Raw genomic sequence first — 24,020 nt, forward strand, 5'->3', positions numbered from 1 at the left:
ACCTCTCTTTTTCTTCCTTGGGCGGTTCCATGTCTGGGCCTGTCTGGTGATGCTTTCTTCTCGGACACTGTTGATGAATATCAGCACTTTATCAAGTGTAGTCGTTTTCATCATCCATTACTCAGTACCACACAGCAGCACTTACTTCGTGGCATTGAAAAATAAAATTTTAGTTTATTTCTAAGGCATTCTGGAGCTACAGATGTTCATGAGCTATGTTAAGGCTGCTCTGGCCTAGACGATCTTTGCTTTGACATCTGCATCTGCACTGTCCTACCTTTCGACGATGCTTCTAAGATAAATGATTCTAATTAATTCAATATCTTACCTTCGATTGTGACTGGCTCAGCACTTGCTACATTTGTTCTCATGATCTTCAACTTGTCCCTGTGGATGTTGAGGCCTCCTTGTAATGAGGTATCCACTAGTACTGTGCTCTTATCCTGCATCTGCTGCTGGTCGTGGGGCAGCAGGGAAAGATCATCCGCGAAGTCCAGGTCATCCACCTGCTTCCATGGTGTCCATTGGACTCGGATCGTTTCTACTCTGTTCTGTGAATGTTTTCAGAATCCAATCAAGGACAAGCAGGAAGAAACACAAACAGGCAGTTTTGTCTGACATCAGTGTTGACCTGAAATTGTCTTGTGAATTTTCCCCTGTGAATGACTCTGCCACTCATTCGGCAAAGAAGACTTCTTCCAAGAAAAAAAAAGTCACCTAGCCGGAAAGCAGCATGGTTGAAACTAGGAAGAGACCTGAAAGAACCATCAAAAGAAAACTGGAAGAGGTGAATGACGAAGAGGATTGGTCCTGTTTAATATGTTGTAAGCCCTACAGTCACACCGTTCCTCGTGAGGTGTGGGTGAAGCACCGAATGTGCCTCCAATGAGCACATGAAGAATGCACCCCTAGATTTGTCCAGTTTGTCTTCCCTACATTCTCGTGACACTGATTGATTTGCAAACCTGGATTCTCAAACATGCACAGAGACAGACAGAGACAGGCAGACAGACAGAGACAGAGACAGAAATAGAGAAAGACGGAGAGAGAGTTGGAGGTTTGCAACCAGTTTGTTGTTGATCATTTTCATTGTACAATTTGCTTTTGACGTGATTATAATAGAATTGCATAGTCTCTGAGAGCGTGCTTGTGTCATAACTGGAGGTAGAGTGATAAGAGATAGAGAGAGAGAGAGAGAGAGAGAGAGAGAGAGAGAGAGTAATGAATAAACCTATATGCATTGTCTTTACTGAAGTAGGCTAATTACAATCTAAATGCAACGCGATTTATATCCTTTTGAGTATTAAGTTTGTAATTAGATCATAGGGCAAAACGCCCAAAATGTGGGGGCAAAACGTCCACATTAGGTGCTTTGCCCCTCGCGTGAGGGCGTTTTGCCCCAGGTATGGGGCAAGAGGGCCAAAACAATTTTTTTAGTTGATCACCTCGTACGTGTAATTGCTTGTTTCAAACTTCAGTTGCTTGGGATATGTTGTAGCGTGGCTGGGCAACTGTCGTTTACATTTGGTTACAAAGTATTGTGACTTCTGCGAGAAGAGAAATGGGATTTCTTGCCTCTTGCCCCGAATTGCTATACCAACAGCTGTGCTGTGGTCCTCTGTTCGTTCTCATGCATGCCCTGTACACCCCTGGTTATATTAGGACCCACCTGCCGCGAGGTTGTTGCAACCTCTTCTTATGTACTTCACAGCTTAATGCAAGATTCCGACAAATTCGCTTGGTTTTTGTGCATTAGGATAAACAAGGATAGCTTAAATCTCACCGAAGATTATTCACGTCATATGCTGTTATCTTTCATTTCATTCAATAATCAGTGACTCCACTGTCAGACATAAATGTAAAAACGATTGAGAGAAATATTCATGAAGTTTGATAATAAATTACTTATCGATAGCTTAGCTATTGTTGTCTGATTCAAAAAATACAAATTACGGAAGGCGGGGGGGAATGTGCAGATATATCGAGAGAGAACGTATGTGTGTGAGTGAGTGCGCGACAAAGAGAGGGAGGAAGGGAGGGAGAAAAAGAGACAAAGTGATATGTGGAGAAACACAGAAGGAAAAGTAGACAGAATGATGAATTCAGAGGAAATGACACTGCCGGACTTTTTCTCGCTCTCTCTTTTTTTGTAATGCAGTTCCTAGTAATCTTTATCCACAGGTATACAAAGTATATTTTTCACTGTTAGTCTGCATAATTGTGTCCTGTACAGGATAATCATCAGCAGTAGCAGCAGTACAACAAAGAGCGAACATGGACAACAACACAGATGGTGACTCTGCAACAGAAGCCAACGCCTCCTCCACTATACCCACAGAACAAGGGACGGACACACGATTCACTCAGTTCCTGGAGTATCAAGCAGCTCAGATCCTGTGGAAACTATGGCCTCCTGTCATCATCTTCGTGGGGACTTTTGGAAATGGGGCCATCATCCTCGTCGTGCGTCGCCTCAAAGATGACAACTCTGCCCAGTACGCCATCCTCATGTCCCTGGCTACGTCTAATCTGTGTTTGCTGTACTCAGGACCTTTGTGGGACTGGGTACGCAACCAGTTCCACCTGGACGTGCCGGCTTTGCACTCGGTTACCTGTAAGCTTACGTCATGGCTGATCTATGTTGCCAACACTGTGTCTGCCTGGTTAGTCACTGGCGTGACAGTGCAGCGAACAATGGCGGTGATATGGCCACATAAGGTGAGGCTGGTGTGCTCTGTGCGAAGGGCTTGGATCATAGTGGCTGCTCTGGTCTTCAGTGCCAGCGCTCTCCATTCCCATTTCTTGTTTGGCATTGTTTTGTCAGAGGACAACGTATGCACCTTCAGCTCAACCAGCTACAGGCAGTTCTACGAACGCATCTTCATGTGGGTGGACATGTGCTTTTCTTCCTTCCTCTCCTCCATTACTTTGTTGGTCTGCGACTTCATCTTGTCATGGGCACTATTCAAAGCTACTTCTGCGAAGTCCCTGGCTGCTCAGGGCATTTCTAATGCAAACGCACTAAGGGGCAGCAAAAGCCGCAGGACCACAGCTTCCAGGGCAACGGCCATGATCCTGGCGCTGTCCACCACGTGCCTGCTTCTTACCATGCCCGTGTGTATCTGTCTTCTGTGGTATAACCACGTCCCCATTTCACAGAATCCCCGGCTCCTGGCCAAGAAGGAGCTGGCCTATACGGTGACTCTTCTTCTATGGTACACCAACAGCGCCGTGTGTTGTGTACTCTACTGCTTCACTGGAACGAAATTCAGGACGGAGTTCTTGGCCTGGGTCTTCTGTCACGCACAGTGCATTGCCTCTGAGATAGATCTTGATGAGGCCACTCAAGGGTCGGGGACAAAAGGGAGGAAGAAGTGAATGGCTTGATGACTCAAACTTTGTAAAAACTGAATGCTAAACTGGCGCACTCGCGCGCGTGCACACGCACACACACAGAAGATTGCTACCCTTGCTGTGATAGTTCTTTTTTCTTGCTTACATTTAGATTTTGATTTCACAGTTTAAAAAAAAAAGAAGAAGAAAGAAAAAAAAAATGTGTAGACCTGTTCGTGCGTACTGTAAACAACAGATAGCAAGGAAACAGGTTCCAACGGTGAGCAATTTAGTTTCTGACATCCCCGCCAGCCATTATCTCTCCACAACCCTCATCCCCATCTCCCCAACTCTTCCACACACACACGCACGCGCGCGCGTGCTGAAACTTACTTGATTTGTCTCTCTTTGTTTTGTATGTTCGGTCTCTTTTATTCGTCTGCAGGGATGTCTTTTATATCCTGTTTAGCGGCGAACCAGGATGGGGGTTACGCCACAGGCTGTCAGACTTGTTTCAGGAAGAAGCAACAGAAACGACACAGCGATCTGATAATCTGCATATTGAAGACCAATACCTGCATGGTAGACTTCAAATCTGGTGCATATGCTAAGATCGTCTCCACATCTTCATTTTCAACTCTTTCTCAATCTTCACCTGCCCATCACTCTTTGATACTGCGCATCTTCGTGTACATTATTGGAAACCAAAAGCAGCTTCTGCCCATGGATGAAAAGACAGTGTGAGGTGTTTTTAGTGTATCACATTCTCGGGGTGGATATAGTATGGCTGAGCTGGTTAGTTACATTCGGGTTTAACGCAGACACCCATCGAAGTGATAAGGCCGACGGGGACAACCATTCCAGCAAAAAGGGCCTATTTAACACAAGACTGACACCATCAGAACGACAACACGCAAAGATGGGCAATACAAATGCTAAAGTTTATGATTCAAACAATCGTTTTGACTACGAACTCGGCGCTGGGCCAGCTGAGCCCTCTAGGCTGGAAACTCATCCAAGAAAACTATCCTACAATGTTCCTGTAATAATGACAGCAACAGAATGGAAAATGGTCTATTTTGCGATCTGTTGAAATGTCTTCAAACAATCCAACCCAAAGCTTCACCCATTACTTCACTTCTGCAGACTTCTCCAACTTTTCTTTTGGAGTGTTGATTTCCGTTGTCTTAATGTTTCCCAGGAAAATTTTTGTCCACTAAGAATCCCCCGCTAATGTTAATGCGTAGATGCATCTTCGAGCGAGATCTGCCTACGTTCACGCTTGTACTTTGAAGTGCAGTTAAGCCAGGTAATGGTGCATTAGTCAATGCTGAGAATGAGGGATGCTAAGAATGCCTCAGTTCATGTTGTTAGAAAGTATTAAGATCCTGGCTATTAAAAACCAACACTTTCAGTAGAAAAGAAAACAGATAAAAATTAGAGGTCATGCAATGGAACACATTCTAAAGCAAATACCTGGTACAATCTCCACAACATCTAACACGCGACACCCAATTGTTGACAGAAAATCTGCCTCTGTATGTGAAAATTGCTTGTCAGTGCGTGTGTTCACTTCTGCGACTGGAGACAGATGTTCCCAGGAATGGTGGATCCATGGCGAGTAACGCTGAGAGGCCACAGGCTGGTACAGTTGGTGATCAGGAAGCAGGAGCCTTGTCCTCATCTTGTCCCACCACATTCTTCCGTTTCAAACAGACAGCCTGCCTAAAATTCTCATGCTGAAGAGAACGTGTTCCTTAAGCAATGTAACTTCACCTTTGGGTGAGCTGTAGTGATAAGCAAAGTGGTTATTCCTGAAAGGCGCTTCCGTTTTACCATTGTCGTCGTTGAACGTCTCCAGTCAGAGCTCTGCCGAAGTGAAATACCCTCTATGGCAGATTCCCATTTTCTTTCCTTCATACGGCAAAGCTTCCAATAGGAAAAAGACTACTAGATCACATTGCTTCGATATGTTACACTATATCACAGGTAATACCGAGCTCAGACACAAAAGCGTCATAGATCACTGCATCCATCGTGACCTCTCTGCAAGATTGTTTGATTATTCATCATAATCGTGGGAAACTTTCTGCAGGGGGTCAAAATACAGCCGAGATTAAACGTAGTCATCCTGCTATGAGTTTCGTTTCTTTTCTGTTGCTGTCTTGTATCTTTAAAAATAAAAATTGAAATGAGTCAAAATCACGTAAAACATTCATCTAACTAAAAACAGCCTATAGCGAATCTCAGCAAGGATTGTAAACTCTTTTCTGTGAAGTTTTCATATTTTTGAAAGATGCTTTGCAATTAATGCGAGATATTGGCACAGACATATTCATTAACTGGTCATATCGGTAATTCTGATTTATTCTATGCTTTTTTTTCATCTACGTGCTACAATAAGAATGTTTTGACTTTTAAAGATATCTTATCAGTACAGCTCAGCTTTAATCTAACGGATTCAGTTCCAGTTTCCAGAACAAGGAGGAGGAAACTGGGACTCTAAAACAGACAAACAATGTCGCGAAAGGCAAACACTCACGCTCACACAAAACAAATATCACGTGCGAGATCTAGAAGACAGGAAAGGAGCCAGAGGGACGAGGCAGATGGAACGAAAGAGATGAGCTGAAACAATCAATTATCTGACCATGATTAGTTTATGATGGGAGCGCGAGCGTGCATTCTTGTGTATGTTTGTTTGGAGGGGGGTGGGAGGATTGGCGACAGCAGAATAGAGAAGAGTAAGACGTGAGTGTGTGTGTGTGTGTGTGTGTGTGTGTGTGTGTGTGTGTGTGTGTGTGTGTGTGAGCGTGTGTGTGTGTGTGTGTGTAAATAGTTTCATTCATATACCTATTAGATCGACTGTGTTCACTCCACGTCTGAAAGTATGATTATTCATATCTTTCAGAGTTATATAAGTTGAAAGACCTGATGATTCACCTGCGCATTAACCAATCGCCAGCAAGACCTTCAGAACTTCTCAAATGCTAATGTACCTCTAAATACAAAGGCGTTGGAAACGCTCACGTCCATACAAAACACTAGCTTAAGTAAGACGGAAATGGGAACAGAGTATTCCCAAGTCGTGTAGACTGTCAGCTTTCTCACTTTGCTTTCGTTCGCTTTGAAAGTTGGAATAACGAGTTTACAGTGTTTTTTGTTGATAATTATTGTATCGCAGCGCCTGGGTTTTCGTTGAGATGATTGATGATCCTGTTTCCTGTCACCATTAGTAGACACACAAGCCATTCCATTGTTGTTAAAATCTGCATGTCCAATTTACAGATGTTGTATAGGACATGGAAAAGGGGTGATCCTTGTGGCTATCACATGGAAAGATTACTGGGTGCAGACATCAGGTATACAAGACGAAGACGACGGTTCTTTCCTGAACTGCTGTAGTCGTGTTAGTGTCAAACTAACTGCATGTTCAAGCAGAAGTTCCATGAGCAGAACAAACTGGACACTGCTGAATGCAAATTTCAGTTCTGTGGTCATTACTAATGATGGTTTATAATATAAACATAAAAATAAAAACAAAACAAAACAAAAAACAAATTCCTTAAATTTATTTCATAAGCAAAGAAGAAAAAAAGAAGATGAAATAATGTAGAATAAAAACATTATTTTCTCATGTACAATAGCTATTGTATAACCACCTTCTTTAGGTTCTTCAGGAGAGTCTAAGCGGAAGGTGTATATATAATGTTTGCAAAGAGATTCACACCAACCCAGACTGCAGATAAACATACACCAAGTAGTGTACATATTATGCGTGTAAAAAAAGATCCAGCCAACCAGATTGAAGGCGCTTATACTACGTATGCAAAGAGATTCACATCTATGAGACTGAAGGTGTGTATACTAAGTATATAATGAGTTACACATCTACCAGACTGAAGATGTGTATACAGTGTGTATAAAGAAATTCACGTGTACCAGACTGAAAGTGTGTGTATTAGATAAGTAAAAGATTTACATCTACCCAGAGATGTGTATATTATGCATGTAAAAAAAACCCTATCCTTCCCCTTTTATTTTATATTTCTCCCCCCCCCCCCCTTACCCCAAGCCTATTCTCCATCTATCTCCAACCCGCTCTCTCTCACTCTCTTTGTATCAATCCCTGAGTGACATACCTGGTGATGGATCAAGAAATGCCCCACATCTAAGAACCATTTTCTCATGCTTGTGTCAGATTACACGTTTGCATCATCGATAGATAATGACACGAGTTGACACGATAAACAGTATTATACAATATAGCGACATTCAACAATAATCGACATAATATAACACTAATCGACATAATATAACACAATATGGTCACACTTTACTACGATGCAATACAATGCTATATGGAAATGAACAAGTGCAAAGAAGGACAAGATAGAACAAAAATTGATTTGTTACAGCGCAATACAGTGCAGTGCAGTACAGTGTCGTGCAGTTTAGTGCAGTGCAGTCCTGTGCTTTACTGTAAAGTACTGTGCTGTATGGAACATTTCATAACAATATAGAGCTGTGTGGAACAGTGCAGTGCACTACGGTATTGTACAGTGTAAAACAAATTAGTACAAAAATGGTACAGTTATTGTTTCTCCTTTGCAAGCGAAGATGAGCTTGAGCTTTACACTGGGCGTGTCTGTAGATGATGACTAAGTTTAGTTCGGGCTTTGAAATGTTTGTGGCACGCGGACAGGGGTGTAGCTGGAATGGTATAGTACAGTAGAGTACGGTACAATACCATATAGCAAAAAGCATATGCATCATCTATAGACTTCTTCCATGATTCTGGATCATCCCTTAGAGCTGGGGAAAACTGGATGCAATACTGATGTGCCATGTTTTATAGAGTGCAGACTGGGTGCAGCCTGAACATGTGGAAAAAAAGTAGCCTTTTTCATCGGCTGACATACTTTCATGAATATGACTGTTCTGAAGATGAGTCGCAGGCATAATCATCACAACAGAATGGTTGTCACCAGAGTACTGACACGGTTCATGGCTGATTACCAAGAGATTGTTCTCATCTTCTCAACCTCCTGTGCTGATCATTATTTTCAGCTCCCAAAATCGACACCCACGCACAGATACATTCCGCTGTCGTTATTAACTGACTGCTTCAAAAGAAATCCCTTGTTTCCTGGAATGGAACTAACTTACAAGAAAATCTGTTCAGGACAACGGGACTGCATCTGCATGTGTCCATGAGCTTCAGTCAATAGGGTGATATACCTTCAACATATTCCATGTATAGTTAATGAAATAGTTTTCTTTCGTGTTCATGTCTAGACACTGTTAACAGTTTAACCATCGCTGTTCTGGGGGTGGAGTGGAAGATAACTGTGTTTGATGATGTGCGTGTTTGCGTGCAGATGCGGGAAATGTGTATGTGTGTGTGAGCATGCGCATATGTGTGCGCGAGCAAGCAAACGCGCCGCATGCTGTGCATCCACGTGCACGTTCACCAGCTGATACCCGTTCCTTGTGTGTGTGTGTGTGTGTGTGTGTGTGTGTGTGTGTGTGTGTGTGTGTGTGTGTGTGTTCATTTGACACTAATTCAATGCTATTTTTCCATGGTAGACTTATAGACCTTCGGGTGACCAGACCCACACACACCCCCGCCCCTGACCCCAAGCTAGGGGGATTTTTCATTATGATTTCCCAAAAGTTTTATCAATTTGCCATCCACATATACCCGTCTGCCAAAAATGAATTACGGTATAGATATACCAGGGTATGGTTAAAAAAAAAAAAAAAAAAAAAAAAAGGCGCTGTTTTTGTATTGTCGCGAAAGTGTCATCAACAAAAATGGTATGTTGTTATTAGTGAAGTGTCCTATTTGTCTAGGATTAGGTTTGTAGAGCTTCATATTATGTCACTCAGCCTTCTGCTATCAAGAATAACCTGCTAAAATGACCCTTGCGTTACAGGCGTTCTATTACTGACCCAAACTCCACAGTTTCAAGTATCGCGTCGCCACAATTTACAATTTATTTGGTAAACAAAACATCATGGTTTTTACGTCCATACACCCCACTTACATCATCAGTGGGATTTTCATAATATCGGCTTTATAGTTTGGTCAGTTTTTATGTCCACAAATACCTGTGTCACATAACGTCAGTTGCGGTTGCGAAAAGTGTGGGCAACACAAATAGCAGACAGTTTAAAGTTCATTCAAAACAAACTCTAATCATACATGCGAAGTACAAGAAAGAGGTTCTTGTGACAAGATATGAAAGACGGCACAGTTTGATAGTGCACATGAACAACTCTGATATTTTCTGTAATTCGAAAGCAATGATTAGAGTTTGTTTTGAATTAACTCTAAACTGTCTGCTATTTGTGTTGCCCACAATTTTGTAGTTTTCTTTTTCTTCTCCATTTTTGGGGACTTTAAGATGCACATTTGCGTTCCCTGAGAGTTCCTTTGCACGTAGTGAGTCTGTCACAGATGAAGTCTCCCCAGAGCTTCCAACACTGAGATGTTCTGTGATGGCATGGTCGTGTTTCCCAGCCACAAAGGCTTCACTGGAGCCCCTGGTACAGATGCCCAACTGAACGATGATGTCTGTAAAGCCTGTTCCTCTCTTGAGTTTTCTCAGAGTACAAAGAGAACAAGTGAAGAGAAACGCACCAAGACATACTGCATTCTTTTGGGACGTGTTTTCTTTGCAACTGCAAAGACAAACGTGACAAAGGCATACTCCTGACCCAGTTGTCTTGTTGCGTTCAATGACACTTGCAGAATGTGTTGCACCGTCATACTGTCTGTGACAGAATGAAGAACAGGTTTGGCACGGTCAATTGATGACTGCTGCTGCACACACTGGCCAGTGAGTGACACTCAACCGAACAACCTGTAATGTAATTTGAATGGGGAAATGAGTGTCAGTTATTTTGAGTATGGGCTCTTCCTTATCGTTTGTGAAACATGGCTGGAGCTCTGGGGGTTGATACTAAAGGCTGGGTGAATGTGTCGATGAAGGATATGAGTCACTGAGTACTGGTGTCTGGGCCTGGTTTTCAGAGTTTCTTGCCACGTTTTGAATGGCCATTCCATAATTATATTGAATATCTTCGCCAGATCCTAATCCTAACTCATATAAAATACTATTGTATCTGCAAGAGTGAAGAATCACGCTATCAGGAGAGATGGTTTCTGGCAGCTAGCTGTTACTTTGAAGTCCATTGTAGCAGACTGCAGTTTCAAGTCTGAGGTCAAAACTGTGAGACATACAGTGACCGAAGTGATTCAAAATATGTATGCTGACAAGCTCACCACTTCCTGTTAGATGGCGGATTGCGATGTGCTTTGGCATTTCCACTTACCACTTGTGAAAACATAACACGTGTCTTGTGAACTAGGCAGTGGTTCTGTATTTCTTTTCAAGGGCATTTTTCTTTCCAATTAGAACATATTCTATACAGTCTTTTGCAGAACCAGAGACGCCATTACTGGGGCCAATGACTGACTTGAGCTTCTCTGTCACTCTGAATGAGACAGTGGAGAGTGAGGGCTACCTCTTCCAACCTTCTATCCCCTGATGCAGAAGCAACAAAAGCACTTGTAAAGGTTCCGCCTGTAGTGTCTGATGAGTACAGTAACTCACTCCGGTGATTTGGAGCTGCAAAACCTATTTTGCACCCAGAATGTTCAATCCTGTGGTTTGGATTGTGAAACAGTGGATGTTTCTGTTGCATACATGATACGTCTCTCAGCACTGATACACGCTCTACGTCGTCTTCGCCGATGATGCTCTATTCCATTTACTCGCACACATGGTTAAAAGCGACCAAGTGGGCTTCCTTTTGTAAATAACTTGTCTCTTCTTCCATGTCTACCCACATGCCTCAGAATGAAGTCCTTTCCGAAAGATTTTCTGGAAGTGTGCTTCCTGTGCCACAAGATCGGTCATGTATTTGGACGATCACAATTCCATCGGTTAGAGAAGCCGTCTCTCTGATCGAGTCTTTAGCAATTTTGCCATACTTTTTCCCATTTGAGAGCTCTGGTCTTTAGACACTTTAGAAACGTTCCATTTCCTCGCCTTGTCACCCATGATGCAGCAATCTCTTGGGGAAAATAAATAAAAGCTTTCAGTGCAACTTGTTTGTTTTGTTTTTCTTGGGAGTTGATGGTCCAGTTGTGGCATCCTACTTCTCTAAGGCTTGGCTTTCTGTTCTTATGCCAGTCTTTCACCGTTTGCATTTAAGAACAAGTCTGGCATTTGTAATGTTAAATACGTACAATGCATCATCCAGTCTCTTTGCAAACTTTGTGTAACCTTCAAACTTTGTATGGGTTTTGTGAACACATCAAATTTCATATTTCTCAGTCTGAGCTTTGCTTTGTTCGGTCACTAATCTTATGTCTGTCTCGAAGTTGTTTTCGTTATGAATGATACAGAATTTATGTGTCCACGCTTCTTGATTTTATGCTTGGCACAAAGAAAATGAATTATGTTAATGATTCTGGTACTGTGACGTTGCAACCAGGTATACCCAAGACTTCTTCTGTACAGTTTTAAGAAGGAAAAGTGACCAATGTGTATATATATATTTGTATTTGTATTTCTTTTTATCACAACAGATTTCTCTGCGTGAAATTCGGGCTGCTCTCCCCAGGGAGAGCGCGTCGCTACATTACAGCGCCACCCGTTTTTTTGTATTTATTCCTGCGTGCAGTTTTATTTGTTTTTCCTGTCGAAGTGGATTTTTCAACAGAATTTTGCCAGGAACAACCCTTTTGTTGCCGTGGGTTCTTTTACGTGCGCTAAGTGCATGCTGCACGCGGGACCTCGGTTTATCGTCTCATCCGAATGTCTAGCGTCCAGACCACCACTCAAGGTCTAGTGGAGGGGGAGAATATATCGGCCGCTGAACCGTGATTCGAACCAGCGCGCTCAGATTCTCTCACTTCCTAGGCGGACGCGTTACCTCTAGGCCATCACTCCATATATATATATATATATGTGTGTGTGTGTGTGTGTGTGTGTGTGTGTGTGTGTGTGTGTGTGTAGAGAGAGAGAGAGACATACATACATACATACATACATACATACATACATACATACATACATATACGTATATACTCCCCCTGCATTCAAACCAAAAATGAACCCTTGTAAGATTGATACAGTGTGATGAACGACCAAATTTCATTCTTGTGTCGCTCATGTAACTTTCATCTTCGTAGGCTAGCCTCAGTCACACCCTACGTAACAGAGAAAAACATGGCTCAGTTGGTTTCCTCTTGCGTCCTGTCCAGACTGGATTACTGCAATTCCACTCTTGCAGTTTTACCATCTTCCTCCATCCACAGATTACAGAAAATTCAGAACAATCCTGCACGACTGGTTCTTGCCCAAAAGAAATCTGATCATGTTACACCTCTTCTGAATCGGTTGCACTGGCTTCCAATTGAGTCCTGCATTCACTATAAGTTAGCGACACTCGCCTTCAAACATTTTGACAAGTCTTTTCCATTGTATCTCTCCTCTGTATTGGAAACATATGAACCGCACAGGACATTAAGATCCAGTTCTGAAAAGCTTCTTAAAGTTCCAAGGACTAATCTGAAATGCGCTGGAAATAGGTCTTTCAGAGCTCAGGTTCCCCAAGTGTGGAATTCTCTACCTTCATCTCTTAGAAATGCCTCTGATCTACATTCAGAGTCAGATATGAAAACATACCTTTTCTGTAAGCAGTCTTGTTCTGGGCAGAACAGTTAAAACAAAGTATGTTGGTTAGCAAGTATCTTCGTACAAGTGTTTTTGTTATCCTGTTTGTGTGCGTATGTTTGTTTGGTCTTAGATGTGATGTCCCTTTTCTGTCTGGTTATTTTTAATCCCCACGTGTGTGTGTGTGTGTGGGGGGGGGGGGGGGGGTACGCTGTTCCGGTACGTGTGCGTAAGTGTGCATGCATGTTAGAAATATTTTAATGCCTATGCAATTCTGTTTTAAGTGCAGTTGATATTTAATGCTAGCGTGCGCGCACGTGTGTGTGTGTGTTTGTGTTCTATGAAATGGATTTTATTTTAAACTGAGTCTTATTTACTAGATAGTTTTTATCGTCGGATTCATTTCTGGGGTGTGCTTTTGATTTATGTGAACACAGTGTATGATTTTTGCTGGCAGAGAGCTGTCGAGGTGTTTTTTAAAGCATGCTTGTGTTCGGCTGGATGATGTAAGGCGCTTTGAGCAGCATTGGTGCTGGATATCGCGCCATGGAAAAATTACGTATTAGTATTATTATTATTAGTAGTAGTAGTATCATTATTATTATTATTATCATTTCTTTCATAAAAAATACATTGGAAAAGGAGAAAAAAAAAGACACCCCGCTTCATTTACATTGTCAGTGTGGCCCTTGCGGTTGGCTGGGACATAAACCATGTAAATTAGACTGATTAAATGCAATACTACAGATCATAACACGAATCTATTCTAATATAGTGCCCGATCACGCCAGCAGTTACCTCACGCTGAAAAAGAAATCCTTCATCCAGCGATCAGGTTGCTGGTTTTTTGAGCATTTTAAGTACACCGGAAGTATTTGATCACGTGACAAGCTGTTACGGCACTAATCCAATTTTAATGTCATTCATGGAACAGCTCATTCTAATTTATTTCTGTAGACATAAAGAAATTAACTGTGTGATTAGATATATGGATGTAGTGCTGTTTCCAGCACATATACTCCCAATCGTTATTTATAGAGCCCAAAGCAGGAAAAATGGCCCATAGTTCTAACATTAAACACACAAGAAAATCACAATGAAACCCCCCACCGGGGTAAGGGTTACCCGATTAGCTGATGTTCTGAGAACATTGCAACAGCCATTGTTCGAAGCGCTGGAAATTTGGAAAGAATGGGCAAATAATTAAGTGGACAGTGATGAAAGGAGAGTGAGAGAAGCAGAAAAAGAAAGTCGAAGACTGAGTGACTGTGGGCATAAAAACGGTGCAAGGAGAAGAGCCTTGGAATGAGGTTGGTAGGAATAAGAGACAGCGGAAGTGATGGCAAGAAGGCTAAGAAATCACGAAGATAGCAGGATGGGGGGTAGAGGGGATCTGCCAGTAACAATGGACATGAGTTCAGGACGAATGGGTCAGGTAGGACGACTTCAAATAAGATGAGGGAGGGACAAGAAATAGAGGAGTAAGCGATAGAGGGTAAGGAGACTGAGGGAATCGGGACTGAGGGGAAGTGTGGGAAAGAAGGGAGGGTGTGGAAAATAAACAAGGGGAAAATGGAGCCACATGAATAAACGGTAAAGGAGGAATAGGCAGCAAGGAAGGCTGGGAAGTCGGGGATAAGAATCAAAGGGAGGCACGGAAAGAGGAATGTGGGATAGGCGGAATGCAGTGAGGTGGGTGGGAAGCAGGAACAAGACAAGCTGAATAAAGGCAAGATTATATGTAACTGAACGATGCCTATTGTATACTCCAAACCTATTTGATCTTAGAGCAATATTTGGTTCATTGATTGAGTACATACAGCAGTTCGTTCGTCTTCAGTTTAACGTCTTTCCACTTGAAGTGATATTAGACGAAAACAAAAAAACAAAACAAAAAAACAAAAACAAACAAACAAACAAACAAAAAAACCGTGGGGGTAGGGGTTGTGGGAGGGGCGTGGGGGGTAAAAGTGTGTGTATGTGTGGAGGGTGAATAGGGAGAGACAACGCTAAGGAAAATGAAAACGTTATAAACGCCAACATCAAACAACTATAACAAATGTCCTATTGGACTACGCAGCAAAAACTTCTGCAACAGCAAATAACATATTGGAATTGTTAATAACACATTCTAAAGAAGTTTTGGTGAAGTCTGGCAAAAACATTTTAGATTCTGACATTCGAATATTATATGGTTGCTAGATATATGTTCTCCACATATGCATCTGACATCTTTGCTGAACGTAGTTATAAGAGCGTTCAGTTTTATCCTGTTTGATAAGGTATGGATCTGCCTTAATCTTATTGAATTATTGTATGTATTTGTCTGATTGATAGTTCCCGGTTGTTGAACATTAATTACACTATGTTTTAAAGTTTTGCCGTTTTCCTGGTATAATTCTCTGACTTTGTTCCACGATGTTTTTTTTCTAGTATTCGATAACCCTCTTGTACAGAGACAGGAGGCACATAAAGTTCTATGGTTCCCTGTTCGTTTTTTGCACCTTTTCTTGCAGCACTGCCAGCCCATTCATTGTAGAGAATACCAAGATGTGAAGGAACCCAGAAAAACGTAATATGTGTTCCTTTCAAGCTTAAAAGATGTAAAATGTGGCTGATTTCTATTATGATTTTGGATTTGTTCTTACAATTTGATGAGTTTAAAGCACATAATACAGATTTGGAATCAACGCAAAACAAGACTTGTAGAAGGCAAATTGGAAGATCAAGAATATGATTTAGAGCCATAAGAACAGCAATAAGTTCAGCAGTGAATATTAAACGATTTTTACCAATATAGTATGATCTTTCCGTTTTCAGTTTTGGTATAACGAAAGCTGAACCTGCTTGGCCATTGTCTAATAGTGAACCGTCTGTGTAGATCTGTAAATGATCACAGTATCTATTTTGAAGGTGTACTCGGACTTCCGTTGCCATGATATTCGGATTTTCATTCTTTTTCATGTCAGTGTGATTAACATCAAAATGTGCTTTATTCATCTCCCAGATGGGGTATGGACTTACGGTCTTCTGTGTGTCTACGTCATTTGAATTAATTTCAGACTTTTCGAACAGGTTTGACACAAACGTGCCAATGGGTGTTAAATAAGATGTTTTTAGCTCTTTTGGGGAAGTTGTTTTCGGATGTAATTTTTACTTCCTGTGATGTATAATTTTCAGTTGTTGAGCTTCTCAATACGTATTTAGCACATGTGCTGGACTGATGGTTTAATGCCAGCACAATGGAAACAGTCTATTGTGATACCAGTTCATAAACAAGGAAAATGCAAAACAGATAAGAGCAGCTACAGGCCAATTGCACTAACATCACATACTGGTAAACTAATGGAAAAAATAATTTTGAGAAGGCTGATGTACTATTGTCATAAAAATAAGATTATCCCAATTAACCAAGCAGGCTTTCAGAGAGGTAGATCTGCAATTGATAATTTGGTAAAACTTACAACACATGTAAAACAACAATTCGCTAGAAGGAAAAACGTTCTTGCAACTTTTTTTGATGTGAAGAAAGCCTATGATCAAGTTTGGCATGCAAAGTTACTCTTTAAACAGAAATCTGTTGGCTTTTCAGGACATATCTATGATTATATCAAAGATTTCCTGAGTGAAAGAAGTATACAGGTACGGGTCGGGAATACGTACTCGAATCCTAAGACTCTTCACATGGGATTACCCCAAGGTTCTGTTATTGCCCCTGTTCTATTTAATATCTTGTTGAACGACTTACCCAAACACTTATCAAAAGATGTGATCCTAGTGCAATATGCAGATGATATATGTATGTGGATGAATGTAACTATGAAACGGAATACATCCAAAAGGGCTTTAAACAATATCAAGAAAATATACCAAAGAGAAATAGATAGATTAGATAGATATAGTGCTGATAATGGTCTTACATTATCATCAGAAAAAACACACATTATGCTTTTTAACAATGGTACAAACCCAGAAGAGTTACCAACATTAAAGACTGAAAATGAGACAATTCAGAATAAAGATACTGTTAAGTTTTTAGGATTGATACTAACTTCAAAACTAAACTGGAATAGCCATATTGAATATATAATAACAAAAGCAAGAAAATCTTTAAACTTACTCAAAATTGTGAGTAAACAGTACTGGAGACAAGATACAACGATTTTGAAACATTTATCATCATCACTTATTCGATCCAAACTATCCTATGGACAAGAAGTCTTTTTCAATGCTCCAAAATATTTCCTAAAGAAATTTCAAAGCATAGACTGTAAAGCATATAGACTTGCCCTTGGTGTACCTTTCCATGCATCGACCCTCGGAACATACAAAGAAATAGGAGTACTACCTATAGATGAATACCGAAACATACAGCAGTGTATGCACCGATAACACCATTTCATGCTCACTCGTTGCAGCTGGGTTTCAGTCAGAATGGATCTGGGTTTGTTTTTTCCATGGATCACGCAAGGCAGTCTGAACGGAGAATACTGAAGCTTGGATAACTAAAAAAAAAAAGTAACAAGTACCCTCCGCCCCCTCCCACCTCCCTCACGTCTCACAGACAGTCCATAACATCTCCAAGAAACCTTTTTTTTAATGGACTTTTTTTTTTTAAACATTTACATCGTACAAGTACATAGTAGTAGTAGTAGTAGTAGGCCTCCTTCGGTCATGGCTGACCATGGATAGAGTATATCCGACCTAATGTCTAATTGGGCTGTCTGCTTGGACCAAGCAGCGTCGCCTGTGACTGTAGAGACCGATGCGAGAGAGACAGTCTCTGTCGCAGCGGTCACATGTGTAAGCTGATGCTGGTCTGTCGGCTGCCGTCCCTTTTCTGCGAGCTCGCTTTTCTGCTGCAGCAGCTGACAGTTTGTTCTCACCAATCCGTAGCTGATTCTTGAGAGTGCTTCTCCATCTGTTGCGGTCATCTGCAAGGTCCTCCCAGGACTCAGTGTTGATCTCAGGTGCCTTCATGTCACGTTTGCAAACGTCTTTGTATCTCAGCTGTGGATGGCCGATGCTTCTCTGCCCCGTGGCAAGCTCTCCATAAAGGATGTCTTTTGGGATGCGACCATCTTCCATGCGGCGAACGTGGCCCAGCCAGCGCAGCCGACGCTGTCTCAGCATGGTGTACATGGTACAGGAGATGCCGAGTATGCGCCGTAGGCTTCTCAGGTGGAAGGTATTGAGCCTTTTCTCCTGATGAGCATGTGTGGTCCACGCCTCACTGCCATACAGCAAGGTGCAGAGGACGCAGGCGTTGTATACAGCCATCCTTGTCTTCGTGGTCAGCTTGGGATTTGTCCACACTCTTTGTGTGAGGTGGGCTTGCGTTGTGGCTGCCTTCCCGATCCTCTTGTCGATCTCCGTGTCAAGGGAGAGGTTGTCGGTGATGGTGGACCCAAGGTAAGTGAGTTGATGGATGGCTTCAAGCTCGTAGTTATCAATGGTGATGGCTGGTGGAGATGGCGTGTCTTGGCCTAGGACATTTGTCTTCTTGAGACTGATAGTCAGACCGAAATCTTTGCAGGCCTGGGAGAAGCGGTCTATTAGTGACTGAAAGTCCCGCTGGGTGTGGGTCACAACTGCGGCATCGTCAGCAAAGAGCATTTCTCTGATGAGGGCTTCGCGGACTTTTGTTCTTGCTATGAGGTGGGCGAGATTGAAGAGCCTGCCATCTGATCTGGTCCACAGGTAGATCCCTTCTTGCACTGTGCTGAATGAATGTCTCAGGAAATGAAATGAAATTATGGTGCTTAGAGCCTCGCCGACCACTAAGGCCATCTCAAGGCTATCGCCGCGTTAATAACTACTACAAGGATAAAAAAAAAAAAAAAACAATTAAAACGAGTCACCACTTCAAACTTTCCACTCCAAAGTTAAAAAAAAAAAAACTTCCATAGTTTAAAACCTTCAAATCTGGTTAAAAATGTTCACTTCTTTTAAGAAGTCCATCAGCGCCCACGGAGGGACATCACGAAACAAAGTCTTCAAAGAAACCGCCGTGTAATGTCTGTGTCTAACGTCATGCAGATCCCAACAATCAAGGAGCACGTGTTTCACAGTGAGAGGCTCATCACAGGGAATACATCGATGGGCCTCTTCCCCCTTCAACAAGTAAGAATGAGTAAAAAAAAAAGTGTGCCCCGCACGCAGCCTGCACAGCACAGACTCCTCCTTTCTGTTCTTCACCCCTGAAGGGAGGGTCTCTTTTAGGTCTGGACGGATCTGGAAGAGCTTGTTGTCCGTCTGGGTGTTCCACTCCTCTTGCCAAAGATCCTTAACGTAAGTGTTCACCTTCCGCTTCATGTCTGTATATGGTACAAAGGATCTGGATAATTCTTTCTTTACAGCGTTCCTGGCCAGCAGGTCCGCCCTTTCGTTACCACGAATGCCAACATGTCCGGGAACCCAGGCCAACACAACCTCGTATCCTTTCTTCGTTGCGAGGGTAAAAGCTTCATAAAATTCCAGCAGTTTGGGATGAGTGATATTCCTGCAGGCGATCGCCTCCAGGGCTGACAAGGAGTCGGAAAAGATCATGAATCTCTTTTGTTTTGAAGAGAGAACCATTTTTACCGCCAGAACCAGTGCGGTCAGTTCCGCAGTGTACACCGAGCTGTCAGACAGGATGTGTTCCGTTGAGGGCCGGTCAAGGAAGTCGGGACAGAACGCAGATGCAGCGACTTCGTCCTCTGACTTGGAACCGTCAGTGAAGATACTTTGAAAAGTGGGGAATTAGTGGCAGAGTTCCGAAAAGTAAGTTCTGTAGGCCAGAGAACTGGTAGAGTCTTTACGGTACGAGGCCAGATCGAATCGGACCTCAGGTGTTCTAAAGGTCCACGGAGGGCTGTCGGGGAACTTGGAGAAATCTGAGATGCCACTGACATCCAGATCGGCATTTTCTAAGTGCGGCTGAATGCGAAGTCCGAGAGGAGGGGTGCAGTTTGGGTTGTCTTTAAATTTCTTGTCGAAAGGGTTGTTGAATACAGCGTCGTAAGCAGGGTTTGTAGGTTCAGAAAACAATTTCAAATAATAATTTAGGGTCAGCTTCACTCTGCAGTTGGAGAGAGGCGGTTCCCCCGCCTCTGCGTACAGGCTGTGCACAGGGGTGGTGCGGAACGCACCTAAGCTGAGACGGAGCCCTTGGTGGTGTATAGGGTCCAACAGTTTCAGGTAAGACGGTCAGGCCGAGCCGTATACTACACTTCCGTAATCCAGTTTGGACCGGACCAGGGCTCTGTAGAGGTGCAAGAGAGTTCTCTTATCAGCACCCCAGTCTGTGTGTGCCACAACTCGAATGATGTTCAGGGCTTTTTGGCAAGATATTTTCAGCTGTTTAATATGGCTGAGGAAGTTCAGCTTCTGATCAAAGACGACCCCTAAAAATTTGGCTTCCTTGACCGCCGGGATGGTGGATTTTCCCAGACAGATCTCAGGGTCTGGATGGAACTGGCGAAAGTTATGAAAATGAATACATTCAGTTTTGGAGGACGAAAATGTGAAGCCATTCTCCTCTGCCCAACACTGGATTTTGTTGACGCAGAGCTGAAGCCGTCACTGGATGCTGGCATACGTGCTGCCAGTTGCATACAACGCGAAATCGTCCACGAACAGCGAGCTGTCCGATCCCTTCTGAACGGATTGAACAATGTCATTAATTTTGATGCTGAAGAGAGCCGGCGACAGAATGCTCCCTTGCAGAACACCCAGCTCCTGCTCGTGAATGTCGGACAGGGTGGTGCCGACTCTCACCTGGAATTGTCTGTCTTGTAAAAAATTGTGGATGAACTGGGGCAGGTGTCCTCGGAAGCCGAGCTTGTGCAAGTCCGAGAGGATTCCAAATTTCCAGGTGGTATCGTAAGCTTTCTCCAAATCAAAAAATATGGCCACCACATGCTGTTTGTTTACAAAGGCATTTCTTACAGTGGTTTCCAGACGAACCAGATGGTCAACGGTAGAGCGATGCTTGCGGAAACCGCACTGTTCTTTCGCCAGAAGGCCGTCGGTCTCTAGTTTCCACATCAGTCTACCGTTGCCCATCTTCTCCACCAGTTTGCAGATGCAGCTGGTCAGTGCTATTGGGCGGTAGTTGGAGGGGTTCGAGGGGTCTTTTCCCGGTTTCGGCAGCGGGATTATGAGGGCTTTCCGCCAGGAGGGTGGAAAAAAGCCTGTGATCCAGATGTGGTTGTAAACTTTGAGCAGGGTGTCCAGACAGGTTTCGGGAAGATGTTTTAAGAGTTTATAATGGACCTCGTACAGGTCTGAAGGGCAGATTTAAGTTCATTCATTGTGAAAGGAAGATTGTAATTCTCTGTGTTGTCGGAAGAGAAGTTACAGGGTGTTTTTTCTGACAGGTTTTTGGTTTTGAGAAACCGAGCAGATTTGTTAGCAGATCCCGAGTTCTGTTCGATTGTGGAGGCAAGCAAATTGGCAACTGCTTTCTTCTCTGTGACCAGAGCGTCTGAAAGTTTAAGATGATGAAAGGTTGGGCATACGTTTTTGCCCTTAATTCTTTTTAAAACCCTCCACACTTTCTTCTTGGGTGTGTTGGAGGTTAAGGAAGAGCAAAAATCTCTCCATGACTTTCTCTGGCTCTTTTTAAAAACATACCTGGCTTTCGCCCTCAGCTGTTGATGGGTTCGAACGCTATCGGTCTCTGGTCTCCAAAAGACGCGTCGCTGCGCTCTCTTCCGAGACTTACGGGCCTCCCGACATTCCGCGTTGAACCAGGGCGTTCTTGGCACCTGCGGCTTGGAGGTAGACGATGCGACTACTGCTTTGGCGCAATCTAAAACGATCTGAGTCAGAGTGTCAGCAGGGTCCTTGCTTTTCAATATTGTTTCTTCCTGCACCTCTGCTCTTATCTTCGTGGTAAAAATTCCCCAGTCTGCTTTGTCATAGTTCAGGCGGTCAGACAGAGAGTCACCTTCTCCATCTGTGGGGCGGAGGATGACAGGAAAGTGGTCACTCCCGTGCAGATCGTCGTGCACTTTTCACTCGTAGTCCAGGACCAACGATGGATTGCAGACCAACAGATCTAAACACGAGAGCTTTCCAGAGGACAGATGAAGGTAAGTGGGAGACTTGTCGGTAAGACAGCACGTCCATATCGGAAAGAAGGTTTTCCAAGAGAAGACCTCGGGCTGATGTCATCTCACTTCCCAAGAGCGGGGAGTGTCCATTGAAGTTGCCCAACAGTAAAAACGGTCGTGGGAGCTGGTCGACCAGGTTCATGAGGTCCTGCCTCAGAACACGGACAGCAGGAGGAAGGTACAGAGAGCAGACAGTGATGGTTTTCTCAAGTGTGACTCTGACTGCCACCGCCTGTAAAGGGGTGCTTAAAGGAACTGTACTGTATAAAAGGGACTTGCGTATAAAAAGAGCGACACCTCCCGTCAATCCCTCTTGCTTCGGTTGAGCGGGTTTAAAAACGGAGTTAAAACCAGAGAGAGATAAAACCTTGCCATCTCTTTGCAGAGTCTCCTGCAGCGCCAGCACTGAAGGTTTCAAAGCACGACAAAGCAGGTGAAGTTCCTGGAAATTTGCGTAGAACCCCCGGATGTTCCAGTGGATCACTGCCATTAAAAAGGTTAAAAAAAAATAAAGCAGCAGCCTATTCCATCGCTACCCCCTGCTCCTCTGCTTGCGGTGGCTCAAGGTCGGCCAAGATCGAGTACCTGTTTTTGGAATTTAATTTTTCTGATTCCGACCAAGTCGGAATATCCACCACCTCGGCTCTTCCCGATCCCGCCGAGGCCGCAACCCTTCCCTCCTTGAGTTTTGGAGGTACGGGGGGTTTCCAGCCACTTCTGCCAGCCCGAGGGCCAGGCAGACGAGAGGCGGGGCGAGGGGAGCCGGGGGGTGGGGGGGCGGGGGGGGAGGCGGGAGGCGGATAACGTGCCTCCGCCCGAGGCTTTTCGCTCCCGCCCAGCAGCCCCTGAGGACTGCTGCACAGGATGAGAAGGGGTGGACACGGCGCCTCCACCCAAGGCCAACGGTTCTAACAAGGTAGGCACGTCGTCCGTCTGCGTCCCTGTGGACGTCGTCTGGACCGCGACGTCCACCATCCTGGGTCTGACGACAGAGGCGTAAGACGCCTTAGGCGACGTGGCCTCCACCTGCCTTCTTGCCTCAAAGAACGATATCTTCTTTTCCGTCTTCACCTTCTGGATTTCCTTTTCTTTTCTCCAGGCGGGGCAGTCTTTCGATGAGGACGGGTGGCCGCCTCCGCAGTTCGCACAACGGGCTGGACTGACGCATTCGCCCTGGTGCGCCGCCTTTGAACAGGTGCCACACGCCTCTTCCTCCTTGCATCGGTCCCGCACGTGTCCAAATTTCTGGCATTTGAAACATCTTAGAGGGGACGGAACGTACAGGCTAACATTCACCATCAGGTATCCGACTCGAATGTCCTTGGGGACATTCGGGCAGCAGAAGGTGAGGAAAAATGTGTTGGTCGGGCTCTGTCCGACCCCTTTTTTACTGTCACCTTGTAGACGTCGGTCACTCCCTGAGAGGACAGCTCGCTCTTGATTTCTGCTTCAGACACTCCTCTCAACTCCGGGCATCTGATAACCCCCTTTGAACAGTTGAGACCTTTGTGAGGGGAAACCCTCACTGCCCTATCCACAAAAGTGGTCGCCTTGAGCAGAAGCTGTGTCTGCCTTTTAGACTCTGTCTCTACCAAAAACGCTCCGCTCCTCAGCCTCTTGATGGATTTCAGCGATCCCGCCAGACACTGGAAGCCCTTCTGGATAGCGAAGGGGCTGAGAGCCAACAAGGGCTTGTCGTCATCAGTGCCCTCCATCACAAGCCACGACGGCCAAAATCCAGAGGTCTCAACGACCTCCGAATCGGAGTCCGAGTCGTCTGTTCCTGGTCTTCTTTTTCCGAGTTTAGGGGGGGTTGGGGCGGGGGTGTTTGTTTGGAATTCATGTTTTTAAATAATTGTATATTCATCCCTCCCTTACCCACCCACCATGGGGT

At 43.9% G+C, this 24,020-nt stretch overlaps 1 protein-coding gene across 1 annotated transcript; it reads left to right on the forward strand.

Annotated features, from left to right (window-relative positions):
• The first annotated feature begins 2,274 nt into the window (after positions 1-2,274).
• LOC143294578 (cysteinyl leukotriene receptor 1-like) lies at positions 2,275-3,378 on the forward strand. Its single transcript, XM_076605953.1, has one exon. The coding sequence runs from the start codon at positions 2,275-2,277 to the stop codon at positions 3,376-3,378; it is 1,104 nt and encodes a 367-aa protein (XP_076462068.1).
• Positions 3,379-24,020: the final 20,642 nt, after the last annotated feature.

This window comes from Babylonia areolata, chromosome 20 (assembly GCF_041734735.1).
Source record: "Babylonia areolata isolate BAREFJ2019XMU chromosome 20, ASM4173473v1, whole genome shotgun sequence".
Lineage (NCBI taxonomy): Eukaryota > Metazoa > Mollusca > Gastropoda > Neogastropoda > Buccinidae > Babylonia > Babylonia areolata.

What these genes read in the sequence shown, in the direction of transcription:
- LOC143294578 (XM_076605953.1), top strand. Translation starts at nt 2,275, where the DNA reads ATGGACAACAACACAGATGGTGACTCTGCAACAGAAGCCAACGCCTCC.